The 16,185-nt window shown below is 46.2% G+C and overlaps 1 protein-coding gene across 4 annotated transcripts in view; it reads right to left on the bottom strand.

The window, feature by feature from the left end:
* LOC110504078 (glycerophosphodiester phosphodiesterase domain-containing protein 5) overlaps positions 1 to 16,185 on the bottom strand; it is a 129,314-nt gene that overhangs the window by 34,016 nt on the left and 79,113 nt on the right. For all 4 annotated transcript variants that reach the window (XR_005039308.1, XR_005039309.1, XM_036961225.1 and 1 more), the window contains exons 8-9: positions 13,827 to 13,972; positions 11,378 to 11,460 (exon numbers count right to left, since the gene is read on the bottom strand). Coding sequence is in view for 2 of the 4 variants with exons in the window: in XM_036961225.1 (XP_036817120.1) it covers positions 11,378 to 11,460; positions 13,827 to 13,972 (229 nt within the window). In the remaining 2 variants the exon portion in view is untranslated. The remainder of the gene's footprint in view (positions 1 to 11,377; positions 11,461 to 13,826; positions 13,973 to 16,185) is intronic.

Here is a 16,185-nt window from a genome sequence, read left to right as displayed (position 1 = left end):
ACTACTACTACATCTACCACCGCCGCTATTACTAAAACTACCGCCGCTGCTGCTACTACTACTACTAAATCTACCACCGCCGCTATTACTAAAACTACCGCCACTGCTGCTACTACTACTACTAAATCTACCACCGCCGCTATTACTAAAACTACCGCCGCCGCCTGCAGCTACTATTACTAAAACTACTATTACTAAAACTACCGCCGCTGCTACTACTACTACTACTAAATCTACCACCGCCGCTATTACTAAAACTACCGCCGCTCCTACTACTAAAACTACCACCGCTGCTACTACTACTACTACTAAATCTACCACCGCCGCTACAACTAAAACTACCGCCGCTGCTGCTACTACTACTACTAAATCTACCACCGCCGCTATTACTAAAACTACCGCCGCTCCTACTACTAAAACTACCACCGCCGCTATTACTAAAACTACAGCCGCTGCTACTACTAAATCTACCACCGCCGCTACAACTAAAACTACCGCCGCTGCTGCTACTACTTCTAAATCTGCCGCTACTACTACTACATCTACCACCGCCGCTATTACTAAAACTACCGCCGCTGCTGCTACTACTACTACTAAATCTACCACCGCCGCTATTACTAAAACTACCGCCGCTGCTGCTACTACTACTACTAAATCTACCACCGCCGCTATTACTAAAACTACCGCCGCTGCTACTACCAAAACTACCGCCGCTGCTGCTACTACTACTACTAAATCTACCACCGCCGCTATTACTAAAACTACCGCCGCTGCTGCTACTACTACTACTAAATCTACCACCGCCGCTACAACTAAAACTACCGCCGCTGCTGCTACTACTTCTAAATCTGCCGCTACTACTACTACTACTACATCTACCACCGCCGCTATTACTAAAACTACCGCCGCTGCTGCTACTACTACTACTAAATCTACCACCGCCGCTATTACTAAAACTACCGCCACTGCTGCTACTACTACTACTAAATCTACCACCGCCGCTATTACTAAAACTACCGCCGCTCCTACTACTAAAACTACCGCCGCTGCTGCTCCTACTACTACTAAATCTACCACCGCCGCTATTACTAAAACTACCGCCGCTGCTGCTACTACTACTACTAAATCTACCACCGCCGCTATTACTAAAACTACCGCCGCTGCTGCTACTAGTACTACTGCATCTACCACCGCCGCTATTACTAGATCTACCACCGCCGCTACAACTAAAACTACCGCCGCTGCTGCTACTACTACTACCAAATCTACCACCGCCGCTATTACTAAAACTACCGCCGCTGCTGCTACTACTACTACTAAATCTACCACCGCCGCTATTACTAAAACTACCGCCGCTGCTGCTACTACTACTACTAAATCTACCACCGCCGCTATTACTAAAACTACCGCCGCTCCTACTACTAAAACTACCGCCGCTGCTGCTACTACTACTACTAAATCTACCACCGCCGCTATTACTAAAACTACCGCCGCTGCTACTACTAAATCTACCACCGCCGCTATTACTAAATCTACCACCGCTGCTACTACTACTACTACATCTACCACCGCCGCTATTACTAAAACTACCGCCGCTGCTGCTACTACTACTACTAAATCTACCACCGCCGCTATTACTAAAACTACCACCGCCGCTATTACTAAATCTACCACCACCGCTGCTACTACTACTACTAAATCTACCGCCGCTGCTACTACTACTACTAAATCTACCGCCGCTGCTACTACTAAATCTACCACCGCTGCTACTACTACTACTAAATCTACCGCCGCTGCTACTACTACTACTAAAACTACCGCCGCTGCTACTACTAAATCTACCACCGCCGCTATTACTAAATCTACCACCGCTGCTACTACTACTACTACTACATCTACCACCGCCGCTATTACTAAAACTACCGCCGCTGCTATTACTAAAACTACCGCCGCTGCTGCTACTACTACTAAATCTACCACCGCTGCTACAACTAAAACTACCGCCGCTGCTGCTACTACTACTACTAAATCTACCACCGCCGCTATTACTAAAACTACCGCCGCTCCTACTACTAAAACTACCGCCGCTGCTGCTACTACTACTACTAAATCTACCACCGCCGCTACAACTAAAACTACCGCCGCTGCTGCTACTACTACTACTAAATCTACCACCGCTAATGCTACTACTACTACTACATCTACCACCGCCGCTATTACTAAAACTACCGCCGCTGCTGCTACTACTTCTAAATCTGCCGCTACTACTACTACTACTACATCTACCACCGCCGCTATTACTAAAACTACCGCCGCTGCTGCTACTACTACTACTACATCTACCACCGCCGCTATTACTAAAACTACCGCCGCTGCTGCTACTACTACTACTACATCTACCACCGCCGCTATTACTAAAACTACCGCCGCTGCTGCTACTACTACTACTAAATCTACCACCGCCGCTATTACTAAAACTACCGCCACTGCTGCTACTACTACTACTAAATCTACCACCGCCGCTATTACTAAAACTACCGCCGCCGCCTGCAGCTACTATTACTAAAACTACTATTACTAAAACTACCGCCGCTGCTACTACTACTACTACTAAATCTACCACCGCCGCTATTACTAAAACTACCGCCGCTCCTACTACTAAAACTACCACCGCTGCTACTACTACTACTACTAAATCTACCACCGCCGCTACAACTAAAACTACCGCCGCTGCTGCTACTACTACTACTAAATCTACCACCGCCGCTATTACTAAAACTACCGCCGCTCCTACTACTAAAACTACCACCGCCGCTATTACTAAAACTACCGCCGCTGCTGCTACTACTACTACTAAATCTACCACCGCCGCTATTACTAAAACTACCGCCGCTGCTACTACTAAAACTACCGCCGCTGCTGCTACTACTACTACTAAATCTACCACCGCCGCTATTACTAAAACTACCGCCGCTGCTGCTACTACTACTACTAAATCTACCACCGCCGCTACAACTAAAACTACCGCCGCTGCTGCTACTACTTCTAAATCTGCCGCTACTACTACTACTACTACATCTACCACCGCCGCTATTACTAAAACTACCGCCACTGCTGCTACTACTACTACTAAATCTACCACCGCCGCTATTACTAAAACTACCGCCGCTCCTACTACTAAAACTACCGCCGCTGCTGCTCCTACTACTACTAAATCTACCACCGCCGCTATTACTAAAACTACCGCCGCTGCTGCTACTACTACTACTAAATCTACCACCGCCGCTATTACTAAAACTACCGCCGCTGCTGCTACTAGTACTACTGCATCTACCACCGCCGCTATTACTAGATCTACCACCGCCGCTACAACTAAAACTACCGCCGCTGCTACTACTACTACCAAATCTACCACCGCCGCTACAACTAAATCTACCGCCGCTGCTACTACTAAATCTACCACCGCTGCTACTACTACTACTAAATCTACCGCCGCTGCTACTACTACTACTAAAACTACCGCCGCTGCTACTACTAAATCTACCACCGCCGCTATTACTAAAACTACCGCCGCTGCTGCTACTACTACTACTAAATCTACCACCGCCGCTATTACTAAAACTACCGCCGCTGCTGCTACTAGTACTACTGCATCTACCACCGCCGCTATTACTAGATCTACCACCGCCGCTACAACTAAAACTACCGCCGCTGCTACTACTACTACCAAATCTACCACCGCCGCTACAACTAAATCTACCGCCGCTGCTACTACTAAATCTACCACCGCTGCTACTACTACTACTAAATCTACCGCCGCTGCTACTACTACTACTAAAACTACCGCCGCTGCTACTACTAAATCTACCACCGCCGCTATTACTAAATCTACCACCGCTGCTACTACTACTACTACTACATCTACCACCGCCGCTATTACTAAAACTACCGCCGCTGCTATTACTAAAACTACCGCCGCTGCTGCTACTACTACTAAATCTACCACCGCTGCTACAACTAAAACTACCGCCGCTGCTGCTACTACTACTACTAAATCTACCACCGCCGCTATTACTAAAACTACCGCCGCTCCTACTACTAAAACTACCGCCGCTGCTGCTACTACTACTACTAAATCTACCACCGCCGCTACAACTAAAACTACCGCCGCTGCTGCTACTACTACTACTAAATCTACCACCGCTGCTGCTACTACTACTACTACATCTACCACCGCCGCTATTACTAAAACTACCGCCGCTGCTGCTACTACTTCTAAATCTGCCGCTACTACTACTACTACTACATCTACCACCGCCGCTATTACTAAAACTACCGCCGCTGCTGCTACTACTACTACTACATCTACCACCGCCGCTATTACTAAAACTACCGCCGCTGCTGCTACTACTACTACTACATCTACCACCGCCGCTATTACTAAAACTACCGCCGCTGCTGCTACTACTACTACTAAATCTACCACCGCCGCTATTACTAAAACTACCGCCACTGCTGCTACTACTACTACTAAATCTACCACCGCCGCTATTACTAAAACTACCGCCGCTGCTGCTACTACTACTACTAAATCTACCACCGCCGCTATTACTAAAACTACCGCCGCTGCTGCTACTAGTACTACTGCATCTACCACCGCCGCTATTACTAGATCTACCACCGCCGCTACAACTAAAACTACCGCCGCTGCTACTACTACTACCAAATCTACCACCGCCGCTACAACTAAATCTACCGCCGCTGCTACTACTAAATCTACCACCGCTGCTACTACTACTACTAAATCTACCGCCGCTGCTACTACTACTACTAAAACTACCGCCGCTGCTACTACTAAATCTACCACCGCCGCTATTACTAAAACTACCGCCGCTGCTGCTACTACTACTACTAAATCTACCACCGCCGCTATTACTAAAACTACCGCCGCTGCTGCTACTAGTACTACTGCATCTACCACCGCCGCTATTACTAGATCTACCACCGCCGCTACAACTAAAACTACCGCCGCTGCTACTACTACTACCAAATCTACCACCGCCGCTACAACTAAATCTACCGCCGCTGCTACTACTAAATCTACCACCGCTGCTACTACTACTACTAAATCTACCGCCGCTGCTACTACTACTACTAAAACTACCGCCGCTGCTACTACTAAATCTACCACCGCCGCTATTACTAAATCTACCACCGCTGCTACTACTACTACTACTACATCTACCACCGCCGCTATTACTAAAACTACCGCCGCTGCTATTACTAAAACTACCGCCGCTGCTGCTACTACTACTAAATCTACCACCGCTGCTACAACTAAAACTACCGCCGCTGCTGCTACTACTACTACTAAATCTACCACCGCCGCTATTACTAAAACTACCGCCGCTCCTACTACTAAAACTACCGCCGCTGCTGCTACTACTACTACTAAATCTACCACCGCCGCTACAACTAAAACTACCGCCGCTGCTGCTACTACTACTACTAAATCTACCACCGCTGCTGCTACTACTACTACTACATCTACCACCGCCGCTATTACTAAAACTACCGCCGCTGCTGCTACTACTTCTAAATCTGCCGCTACTACTACTACTACTACATCTACCACCGCCGCTATTACTAAAACTACCGCCGCTGCTGCTACTACTACTACTACATCTACCACCGCCGCTATTACTAAAACTACCGCCGCTGCTGCTACTACTACTACTACATCTACCACCGCCGCTATTACTAAAACTACCGCCGCTGCTGCTACTACTACTACTAAATCTACCACCGCCGCTATTACTAAAACTACCGCCACTGCTGCTACTACTACTACTAAATCTACCACCGCCGCTATTACTAAAACTACCGCCGCCGCCTGCAGCTACTATTACTAAAACTACTATTACTAAAACTACCGCCGCTGCTACTACTACTACTACTAAATCTACCACCGCCGCTATTACTAAAACTACCGCCACTGCTGCTACTACTACTACTAAATCTACCACCGCCGCTATTACTAAAACTACCGCCGCCGCCTGCAGCTACTATTACTAAAACTACTATTACTAAAACTACCGCCGCTCCTACTACTACTACTACTACTACTAAATCTACCGCCGCTGCTGCTACTACTACTACTACTAAATCTACCACCGCCGCTATTACTAAAACTACCGCCGCTCCTACTACTAAAACTACCACCGCTGCTACTACTACTACTACTAAATCTACCACCGCCGCTACAACTAAAACTACCGCCGCTGCTGCTACTACTACTACTAAATCTACCACCGCCGCTATTACTAAAACTACCGCCGCTCCTACTACTAAAACTACCACCGCCGCTATTACTAAAACTACCGCCGCTGCTGCTACTACTACTACTAAATCTACCACCGCTGCTACAACTAAAACTACCGCCGCTGCTGCTACTACTACTACTAAATCTACCACCGCCGCTATTACTAAAACTACCGCCGCAGCTGCTGCTGCTACTACTAAAACTACCGCCGCCGCTATTACTAAAACTACCGCCTCTGCTACTACTACTACTACTAAATCTACCACCGCCGCTATTACTAAAACTACCGCCGCCGCTATTACTAAAACTACCGCCGCCGCTATTACTAAAACTACCGCCGCTGCTGCTACTACTACTACTAAAACTACCGCCGCCGCTTGCAGCTACTATTACTAAAACTACTATTACTAAAACTACCGTCACTGCTGCCCATACTTCTAAATCTGCCGCTACTACTACATCTACCGCCGCCGCTATTACTAAAACTACCGCCGCAGCTGCTGCTGCTACTACTAAATCTACCGCCGCTGCTGCTGCTACTACTACTACTACTACATCTACCGCCGCCGCTATTACTAAAACTACCGCCGCTGCTGCTACTACTACTACTAAATCTACCACCGCCGCTACAACTAAAACTACCGCCGCTGCTGCTACTACTTCTAAATCTGCCGCTACTACTACTACTACTACATCTACCACCGCCGCTATTACTAAAACTACCGCCGCTGCTGCTACTACTACTACTAAATCTACCACCGCCGCTATTACTAAAACTACCGCCACTGCTGCTACTACTACTACTAAATCTACCACCGCCGCTATTACTAAAACTACCGCCGCTCCTACTACTAAAACTACCGCCGCTGCTGCTCCTACTACTACTAAATCTACCACCGCCGCTATTACTAAAACTACCGCCGCTGCTGCTACTACTACTACTAAATCTACCACCGCCGCTATTACTAAAACTACCGCCGCTGCTGCTACTAGTACTACTGCATCTACCACCGCCGCTATTACTAGATCTACCACCGCCGCTACAACTAAAACTACCGCCGCTGCTACTACTACTACCAAATCTACCACCGCCGCTATTACTAAAACTACCGCCGCTGCTGCTACTACTACTACTAAATCTACCACCGCCGCTATTACTAAAACTACCGCCGCTGCTGCTACTACTACTACTAAATCTACCACCGCCGCTATTACTAAAACTACCGCCGCTCCTACTACTAAAACTACCGCCGCTGCTGCTACTACTACTACTAAATCTACCACCGCCGCTATTACTAAAACTACCGCCGCTGCTACTACTAAATCTACCACCGCCGCTATTACTAAATCTACCACCGCTGCTACTACTACTACATCTACCACCGCCGCTATTACTAAAACTACCGCCGCTGCTGCTACTACTACTACTAAATCTACCACCGCCGCTATTACTAAAACTACCACCGCCGCTATTACTAAATCTACCACCACCGCTGCTACTACTACTACTAAATCTACCGCCGCTGCTACTACTACTACTAAATCTACCGCCGCTGCTACTACTACTACTAAAACTACCACCGCTGCTACTACTACTACATCTACCACCGCCGCTATTACTAAAACTACCGCCGCTGCTGCTACTACTACTACTAAATCTACCACCGCCGCTATTACTAAAACTACCACCGCCGCTATTACTAAATCTACCACCACCGCTGCTACTACTACTACTAAATCTACCGCCGCTGCTACTACTACTACTAAAACTACCGCCGCTGCTACTACTAAATCTACCACCGCCGCTATTACTAAATCTACCACCGCTGCTACTACTACTACTACTACATCTACCACCGCCGCTATTACTAAAACTACCGCCGCTGCTATTACTAAAACTACCGCCGCTGCTGCTACTACTACTAAATCTACCACCGCTGCTACAACTAAAACTACCGCCGCTGCTGCTACTACTACTACTAAATCTACCACCGCCGCTATTACTAAAACTACCGCCGCTCCTACTACTAAAACTACCGCCGCTGCTGCTACTACTACTACTAAATCTACCACCGCCGCTACAACTAAAACTACCGCCGCTGCTGCTACTACTACTACTAAATCTACCACCGCTGCTGCTACTACTACTACTACATCTACCACCGCCGCTATTACTAAAACTACCGCCGCTGCTGCTACTACTTCTAAATCTGCCGCTACTACTACTACTACTACATCTACCACCGCCGCTATTACTAAAACTACCGCCGCTGCTGCTACTACTACTACTACATCTACCACCGCCGCTATTACTAAAACTACCGCCGCTGCTGCTACTACTACTACTACATCTACCACCGCCGCTATTACTAAAACTACCGCCGCTGCTGCTACTACTACTACTAAATCTACCACCGCCGCTATTACTAAAACTACCGCCACTGCTGCTACTACTACTACTAAATCTACCACCGCCGCTATTACTAAAACTACCGCCGCCGCCTGCAGCTACTATTACTAAAACTACTATTACTAAAACTACCGCCGCTGCTACTACTACTACTACTAAATCTACCACCGCCGCTATTACTAAAACTACCGCCGCTCCTACTACTACTACTACTACTACTAAATCTACCGCCGCTGCTGCTACTACTACTACTAAATCTACCACCGCCGCTATTACTAAAACTACCGCCGCTCCTACTACTAAAACTACCACCGCTGCTACTACTACTACTACTAAATCTACCACCGCCGCTACAACTAAAACTACCGCCGCTGCTGCTACTACTACTACTAAATCTACCACCGCCGCTATTACTAAAACTACCGCCGCTCCTACTACTAAAACTACCACCGCCGCTATTACTAAAACTACCGCCGCTGCTGCTACTACTACTACTAAATCTACCACCGCTGCTACAACTAAAACTACCGCCGCTGCTGCTACTACTACTACTAAATCTACCACCGCCGCTATTACTAAAACTACCGCCGCAGCTGCTGCTGCTACTACTAAAACTACCGCCGCCGCTATTACTAAAACTACCGCCTCTGCTACTACTACTACTACTACTAAATCTACCACCGCCGCTATTACTAAAACTACCGCCGCCGCTATTACTACATCTACCGCCGCCGCTATTACTAAAACTACCGCCGCAGCTGCTGCTGCTACTACTAAATCTACCGCCGCTGCTGCTACTACTACTACTACTACATCTACCGCCGCCGCTATTACTAAAACTACCGCCGCAGCTGCTGCTGCTACTATTACTAAAACTACCGGCGCCGCCGCTTGTAGCTACTATTACTAAAACTACCGGCGCCGCCGCTACTACTACTACTAAAACTACCACCACTTCTGATACTACTACTACTACTAAAACTGCTGCTACTACTACCGCTGCTACTGCTAAAACTGCTACCGCTGCCAAAACTGCTAATACTACCGCTGCTAAAACTGCTACTACTACCGCTGCTACTGCTAAAACTTCTGCTACCCCTGCTAAAATGGCTAGTACGGCTACCGCTGCTACTGCTAAAACTGCTGCTGTTAAAACCGCTGCTACTACCGCTGCTACTGCTAAAACTGCTGCTACTACTACTACTAAAACCGCTGCTACTACTGCTAAAACTGTCAACGGTTAGTTGAAGTAATATGTAGGTAGTGTTAAAGTGACAGTGCATAGATAATAAACAGAGTAGCAGCAGCTTAAAGGGGTAGGGCAATTCAAATAGTAGAAGCTGCTAAGAAGCCTTTTGGACCTAGACTTCGCTTTCCGGTGTCCTCCTACTCCTGCCGCCACCGCTACTGCTAAAACTACTACTACCGCTGCTGCTAATGCTAAAACTGTTACCACCACCATCACCGTTACCACCACCACCACCACCGTTACCACCACCACCACCACCGTTACCACCACCACCGTTACCACCACCACCACCGTTACCACCACCACCGTTACCACCACCACCGTTACCACCACCACCACCGTTACCACCACCACCGTTACCACCACCACCACCACCGTTACCACCACCACCACCGTTACCACCACCACCACCACCGTTACCACCACCACCACCGTTACCACCACCACCACCACCGTTACCACCACCACCACCACCGTTACCACCACCACCACCGTTACCACCACCACCGTTACCACCACCACCGTTACCACCACCACCGTTACCACCACCACCGTTACCACCACCACCGTTACCACCACCACCACTACTGCTAAAACTGCAACTACTATGGCTGCTACTGCCAGTGCTGCTACCACCAGTGCTACTGCTGCGAAAACTGTCACCGGTTAGTTGAGGTAATATGTAGGTAGTGTTAAAGTGACTATGCATAGATAATAAACAGCGAGTAGCAGCAGCTGAAAGGGGCGGGGGGCAGTGCAAATAGTCTGGGTAACCATTTGATTAGCTGTTCAGGAGTCGTCTTATGGCTTGGGGGTAGAAGCTACTAAGAAGCCTTTTGGACCTAGACTTAGCTTTCCGGTGTCGTCCTCCTCCTGCTGCTGCCGCCACCACTGCTACTACTACTACTACCGCTGTTGCTAATGCTAAAACTGTTACTACTACTACTACTACTGCTAATGCTAAAACTGTTACTACTACTACTACTAGTATCACCACCGCTACTACTACTACCACTGCTGCTAATGCTAAAACTGTTACTACTACTACTGCTAAAACTGCAACTATTACCGCTGCTACTGATACCACTGCTGCTACCACCACCACCACCACCACCACCGCTGCTGCTACTACTAAAACTGCTACTGCTAAAACTGCAACTACTACCGCTGCTACTACCACTGCTGCTAAAAACTGTCACCGGTTAGTTGAGGTAATATGTCGGTAGTGGTAAAGTGACTATGCATAGATAATAAACAGCGAGTAGCAGCAACTGATAGGGGCGGGGGGCAATGCAAATAGTCTGGGTAACCATTTGATTAGCTGTTCAGGTGTCTTATGGCTTGTCGGGGTAGAAGCAGTCTCTTTCGGTGTGTGTGTGTGTGTGTGTGTGTGTACCTGATGGCCACGTCAGCCTCCAGCCCACTGACGTTCATCTGCAGAGCCCTCTGGAAAGACAGGATAGTGTTCTCTGGAGCCAGCTACAGACAGACGGACAGACAGACAGACAGAGAGGAACATCAGCACATACATTATATTGATGCATCTTGGAGGTCAGAGAGGTTCATATACCTTACTGCAATCTGAGAGTTCACAGTTTCATATAGGTGTCAGAAGTCTAATACTCAGTTGAAATGCGCCATTTTCACATAGTATGTTGTTGGGGTGGTGCTGGAGATGAATATGTATTTGACAATTTTTTTAAATGTCCCTTTAAATGTCTGTGAGGAAACTTGGAGAATGGATTCCAGTTAAAAGTCATGGGTTATGAGCTCATGTTTGATAAACAACAGACTATTGAACATAATGACTTGTGCAATACACAATACCAGGCCACATGGGTCAAACTGATAAGTCAGTGATACTGTAGTTCAAACTGTAATACTGTGATGGGACTGGAAGCCTGGGAAAGTCAATGTAAAGTGCTGCTGGTAAACAGAGTGGGTCATGTGGTGTGTCCTGGGGGAGTTCTCAGGTCTTTAAGACTGTTAATTCCACCACAGTGTTTTACTTTACTTTTACTTCTGGGGTGATCAACTACTGTAACATGCCCCAACTGGCTGGTTGGGGAGCAGAGCAGGGGTGTGTGTGTGTCTGTCTGCAGCTCGCTGGATGTGTCATGTGTACGAGTCGTTAGGACAGTGTTTCTCAAACTAGGGGAAGCCTGATTGGGGTTGCGAGAGCAAATTGACACTTAGTTCATCGAACAAGGGGTTACGTCAGTAACATCTGGTAACCACTAGATGCAATTATATTAAACAGAGCGGTTTCTGTTTCCTTGGTTTAAGCTACAAATTATTATGACCCCATCACTGAAAGACATGACTCTCAGGAACATGTTGGTATGTGTGGTTTCCCTTTACTTTGCCCACAAGCTGTTAGAACCGAGTGGACAAGACCAAGCACTAAATTAGACAGGGAGAAAAAGAAAATCTCGTTTCCATCCACAGTTTATATGCAAGTCATTCAGTAAAAAAATCACGACAGCTGTGATGGAAACAGGAAGTTTCAGTACCATTTTATAGATGCCTTAAAAGTAATGTTAGTTCGACATGGTGGGATCTTGTGGTGTCTGTAAAATTAATTATGAGCAAATATTGTTTTGCTCATTGTATCTGCGAGCTGTTGGCTAGAGTGCATGTGCGAAGACCAGAGTAGGCCCATTTGCTATTTAACACAACAGTTTGTGACAAAACTATTGGAAGTGTTGAAAATGCCATGGAAACACATTGAACATTCTATTTTTATTTGGTACATCAACACTTACGTGAAAAAGTACATTTTATGTGCACTGTCAGTACGCACTGATTTTTATCTGCAAACAAGTCAGTTTGGTGGAAAATTGGCATATTTTCTTTATGCAGATTTTAGAATATTCGCATGAAAAATCTATTTTCAATTGGATGGAAACCTAGCTAATGATGTTATTTTCTACACAAAAGATCATACAACATTATTGCCTGATGATCTTCTGAACTTCCCAATACCTTTCTGATGCATTTCAGTCACTTCAAACCATATCAGCTTCAGATTGAAATACTGTCAAAAACACTGCCAGACTGATTTGTAAGAGACTGTTATAGCCCAAATTAAAAAAAGTAAACATTGGCTGGTGATTAAATAAAACATATTTTAATTGGTGGGGTCCCAAATCATTTTTAATAGCAAAATGGGGTCACGGGCCAAAAATGTTTGGGAAACCTCGTGTTAGGAGTTGAGCGGTGAGGTTTTGGCAACAGCATGAGAATTCTTCATGCACTAGGCTTATATAGTATACAGTCATACAGCGTTTGGCTGACAAGTCAAACAAATCAAGACAAAACAAAGCAGGCGTGGGCTCTCTCACACACTCACACTTCCTCTCAATCAAATACACAATTCAATTTAATAAAATACAACAATGCCGGAAAGGAAAAGCATGCCTGGGGAGAAATGCAGCACTACGTGATGTGAATGAAGAAAACAAGTGAAGAAATACTAAACATGGTATCATATGAAATCTTACGTCTATAGATTGAGCTGATAGGTAAGGACTCTCACATACAATAGCCTATAGTTTCTATATAGTGCTTACAGAAAGCCCAGAAGTCTGTTTACAGCATCTATTTCTGGGATATTTTCAGCTCGGGTTCAGAGGGTCATTAATACACTAGAATAGAGCCATAGGTAGTATGAAGGAAGTGAGTGGGTGTAAATATGAAGAAACTGTTGGCCAGCATGATTTCTTTAGTGCCCTCTATGTAGGTTACATCTCTATGGGTCTGTTATTGTATACTCTATAAGCATAGTGTAGGAGGTGCCTCCCCATACAAGTCCTCTGATTGGGCAGCTGGTTCAGCTGACTCACCATGGGGGCGCCCTGGTGGCCAATGACATCAGGGCGTGGAGTGAGGTTCGCGTGGTCCATGATGCAGGGGGAGGTGATGGAAAGGGGGGCCATGTAGAGGCCCAGTAGAACACTCAGGTAGAGCAGGAGAACCACCACCTGGAACCCTGGGCAGAACACAACATGGATATGGAATGAATAGAAACCCTGTGGCGGGCGTAGAACACAACATAGATATATAATGAATAGAAACCCTGGGGCGGGCGTAGAACACAAAATAGATATATAATGAATAAAAACCCTGGGGTAGACAATTAAAACAAAATAGAATACCTGAGTATATAGAATAGCTATGGCCAAAAGCTTCAATGTCATGGAATACTTATTTGCTCTTGTCACAGATGTCTATTATACTGAGATGGTCAAGGAAAGAAAGAAATAGCACATCTGAAAGTAGTTTCTCTATGAGCAGGAAGACCATTCACTCAATGTTTCTTAACATTTTACGTGGACAGTTTGGGTTGAGATATATACAGTGTCAAAGCCAGCCAGCCTCTAGCCACACTTTCTCCTGTTCCATCTCTGTGCGCTGCAGTGCAGGTAAGTGATGATGAATGTAGCTAGAGTACATCACTGACACAGGAGGTCGGATTCATTTCAAGGTCAGTACTTAGGCCAGATCGACTGCGTCAGAAGAACTCTTGTTACAGACACACCCTCTGCCCTCAGAACCTCTCTGGCATTCACAGAGGCACACCAGCTAGCTACACATCTAACCTCACATCCAGGACCTACTGACCTCTGTAAGCCACCGCTAAACCACAGGCTAATGTATTCTGCACTGAAATAGATTTCATTTGTTGAAGAGATATACAGTGCATTCAGAAAGTATTCAGACCCCTTGACTTTTTCCACATTTTGTTACGTTACAGCCTTATCCTAAAATGGATTAAATAGATTAAGAAAAAATGATCTACATACAATACCTCATAATGACAAAATAAAAACAGGTTTGTATACATTTTTAGAAATGTATGAAAAAAATACAAAACCATCACATTTACATAAGTATTCAGACCCTTTACTCAGTACTTTGGTGAAGCACCTTTAGCAGCGATAACAGCCTTGAGTCTTCTTTGGAAGCTTGGCACACCTGTATTTGCGGAGTTTCTCCCATTCTTCTCTGCAGATCCTCTCAATCTCTATCAGGTTGGATGGGGATCGTTGCTGCACAGCTATTCTCAAGTCACTCCAGAGATGTTCGATCGGGTTCAAGTCCGGGCTCTAGCTGGGCCACTCAAGGACATTCAGAGACTTGTCCAGAAGCCACTCCTGCGTTGTCTTGGCTGTGTGTTTAGGGTCATTGTGCTGTTGGAAGGTGAACCTTTGCCCCAGTCTGAGGTCTTGAGTGCTCTGGAGCAGGTTTTCATCAAGGATCTCTACTTTGCTCCATTCATCTTTCCCTCGATCCTGACTAGTCTCTCAGTCCCTGCCACTGAAAAAGATCCCAACAGCATGATGCCGACACCACCATGCTTCACAGTAAGCCAGGTTTCCTCCAGACGTGACACTTGGTTCAATCTTGGTTTCATCAGACCAGAGATGTGCCTTTTACTGAGGAGTGGCATCCATCTGACCACCCTACCATAAAAGCCTGATCGGTGGCGTGCTACAGAGATGGGAGAACCTTCCAGAAGGACAACCATCTCCACAGAGGAACTCTGGAAGAGTGAACATCGGGTGATCACCATGATCACCTCCCTGACAAAGGCCCTTCTCCTACAATTGCTCATTTTGGCCAGCTGGCCAGCTCTAGGAAGAGTCTTGGCGGTTCCAAACTTCTTCCATTTAAGAATGATGGAGGCCACTGTGTTCTTGGGGACCTTCAATGCTGCAGAAATCTTTTGGTACCCTTCCCCAGATCTGTGCCTCGACACAATCCTGTCTCTGCGCTCTATGGACAATTCCTTCGACCTCATAGCTTGGTTTTTGCTCTGACATGCACGGTCAACTGTGGGACCTTACATAGACAGGTGTGTGCCTTTCCAAATCATGTCCAATCCATTGAATTTACCACAGGTGGACTCCAATCAAGTTGTAGAAACATCTCAAGGATGATCAATGGAAACAGGATGCACCTGAGCTCAATTTCAAGTCTCAGAGCAAAGAGTGTAAATAAGTTATTCTATTTTTTATAGATGATCAAATAAAAATAAAAAACTGTTGTCACTGTCATTATGGGGCATTGTGTGTAGATTGATGAGGAAAAAAACTAATTGAATCAATTTAAGTATAAGGATGTAACGTAACAAAATGTGGAAAAAGTCAAGGGGCCTGAATACTTTCCGAATGCACTGTATACTGTATTTCAATAAGAATA

This window comes from Oncorhynchus mykiss, chromosome 24 (genome assembly GCF_013265735.2).
Source record: "Oncorhynchus mykiss isolate Arlee chromosome 24, USDA_OmykA_1.1, whole genome shotgun sequence".
Lineage (NCBI taxonomy): Eukaryota > Metazoa > Chordata > Actinopteri > Salmoniformes > Salmonidae > Oncorhynchus > Oncorhynchus mykiss.
The sequence above is the reverse complement of the archived record's forward strand: the minus strand, read 5'-3'. Positions and strand labels throughout refer to the sequence as shown.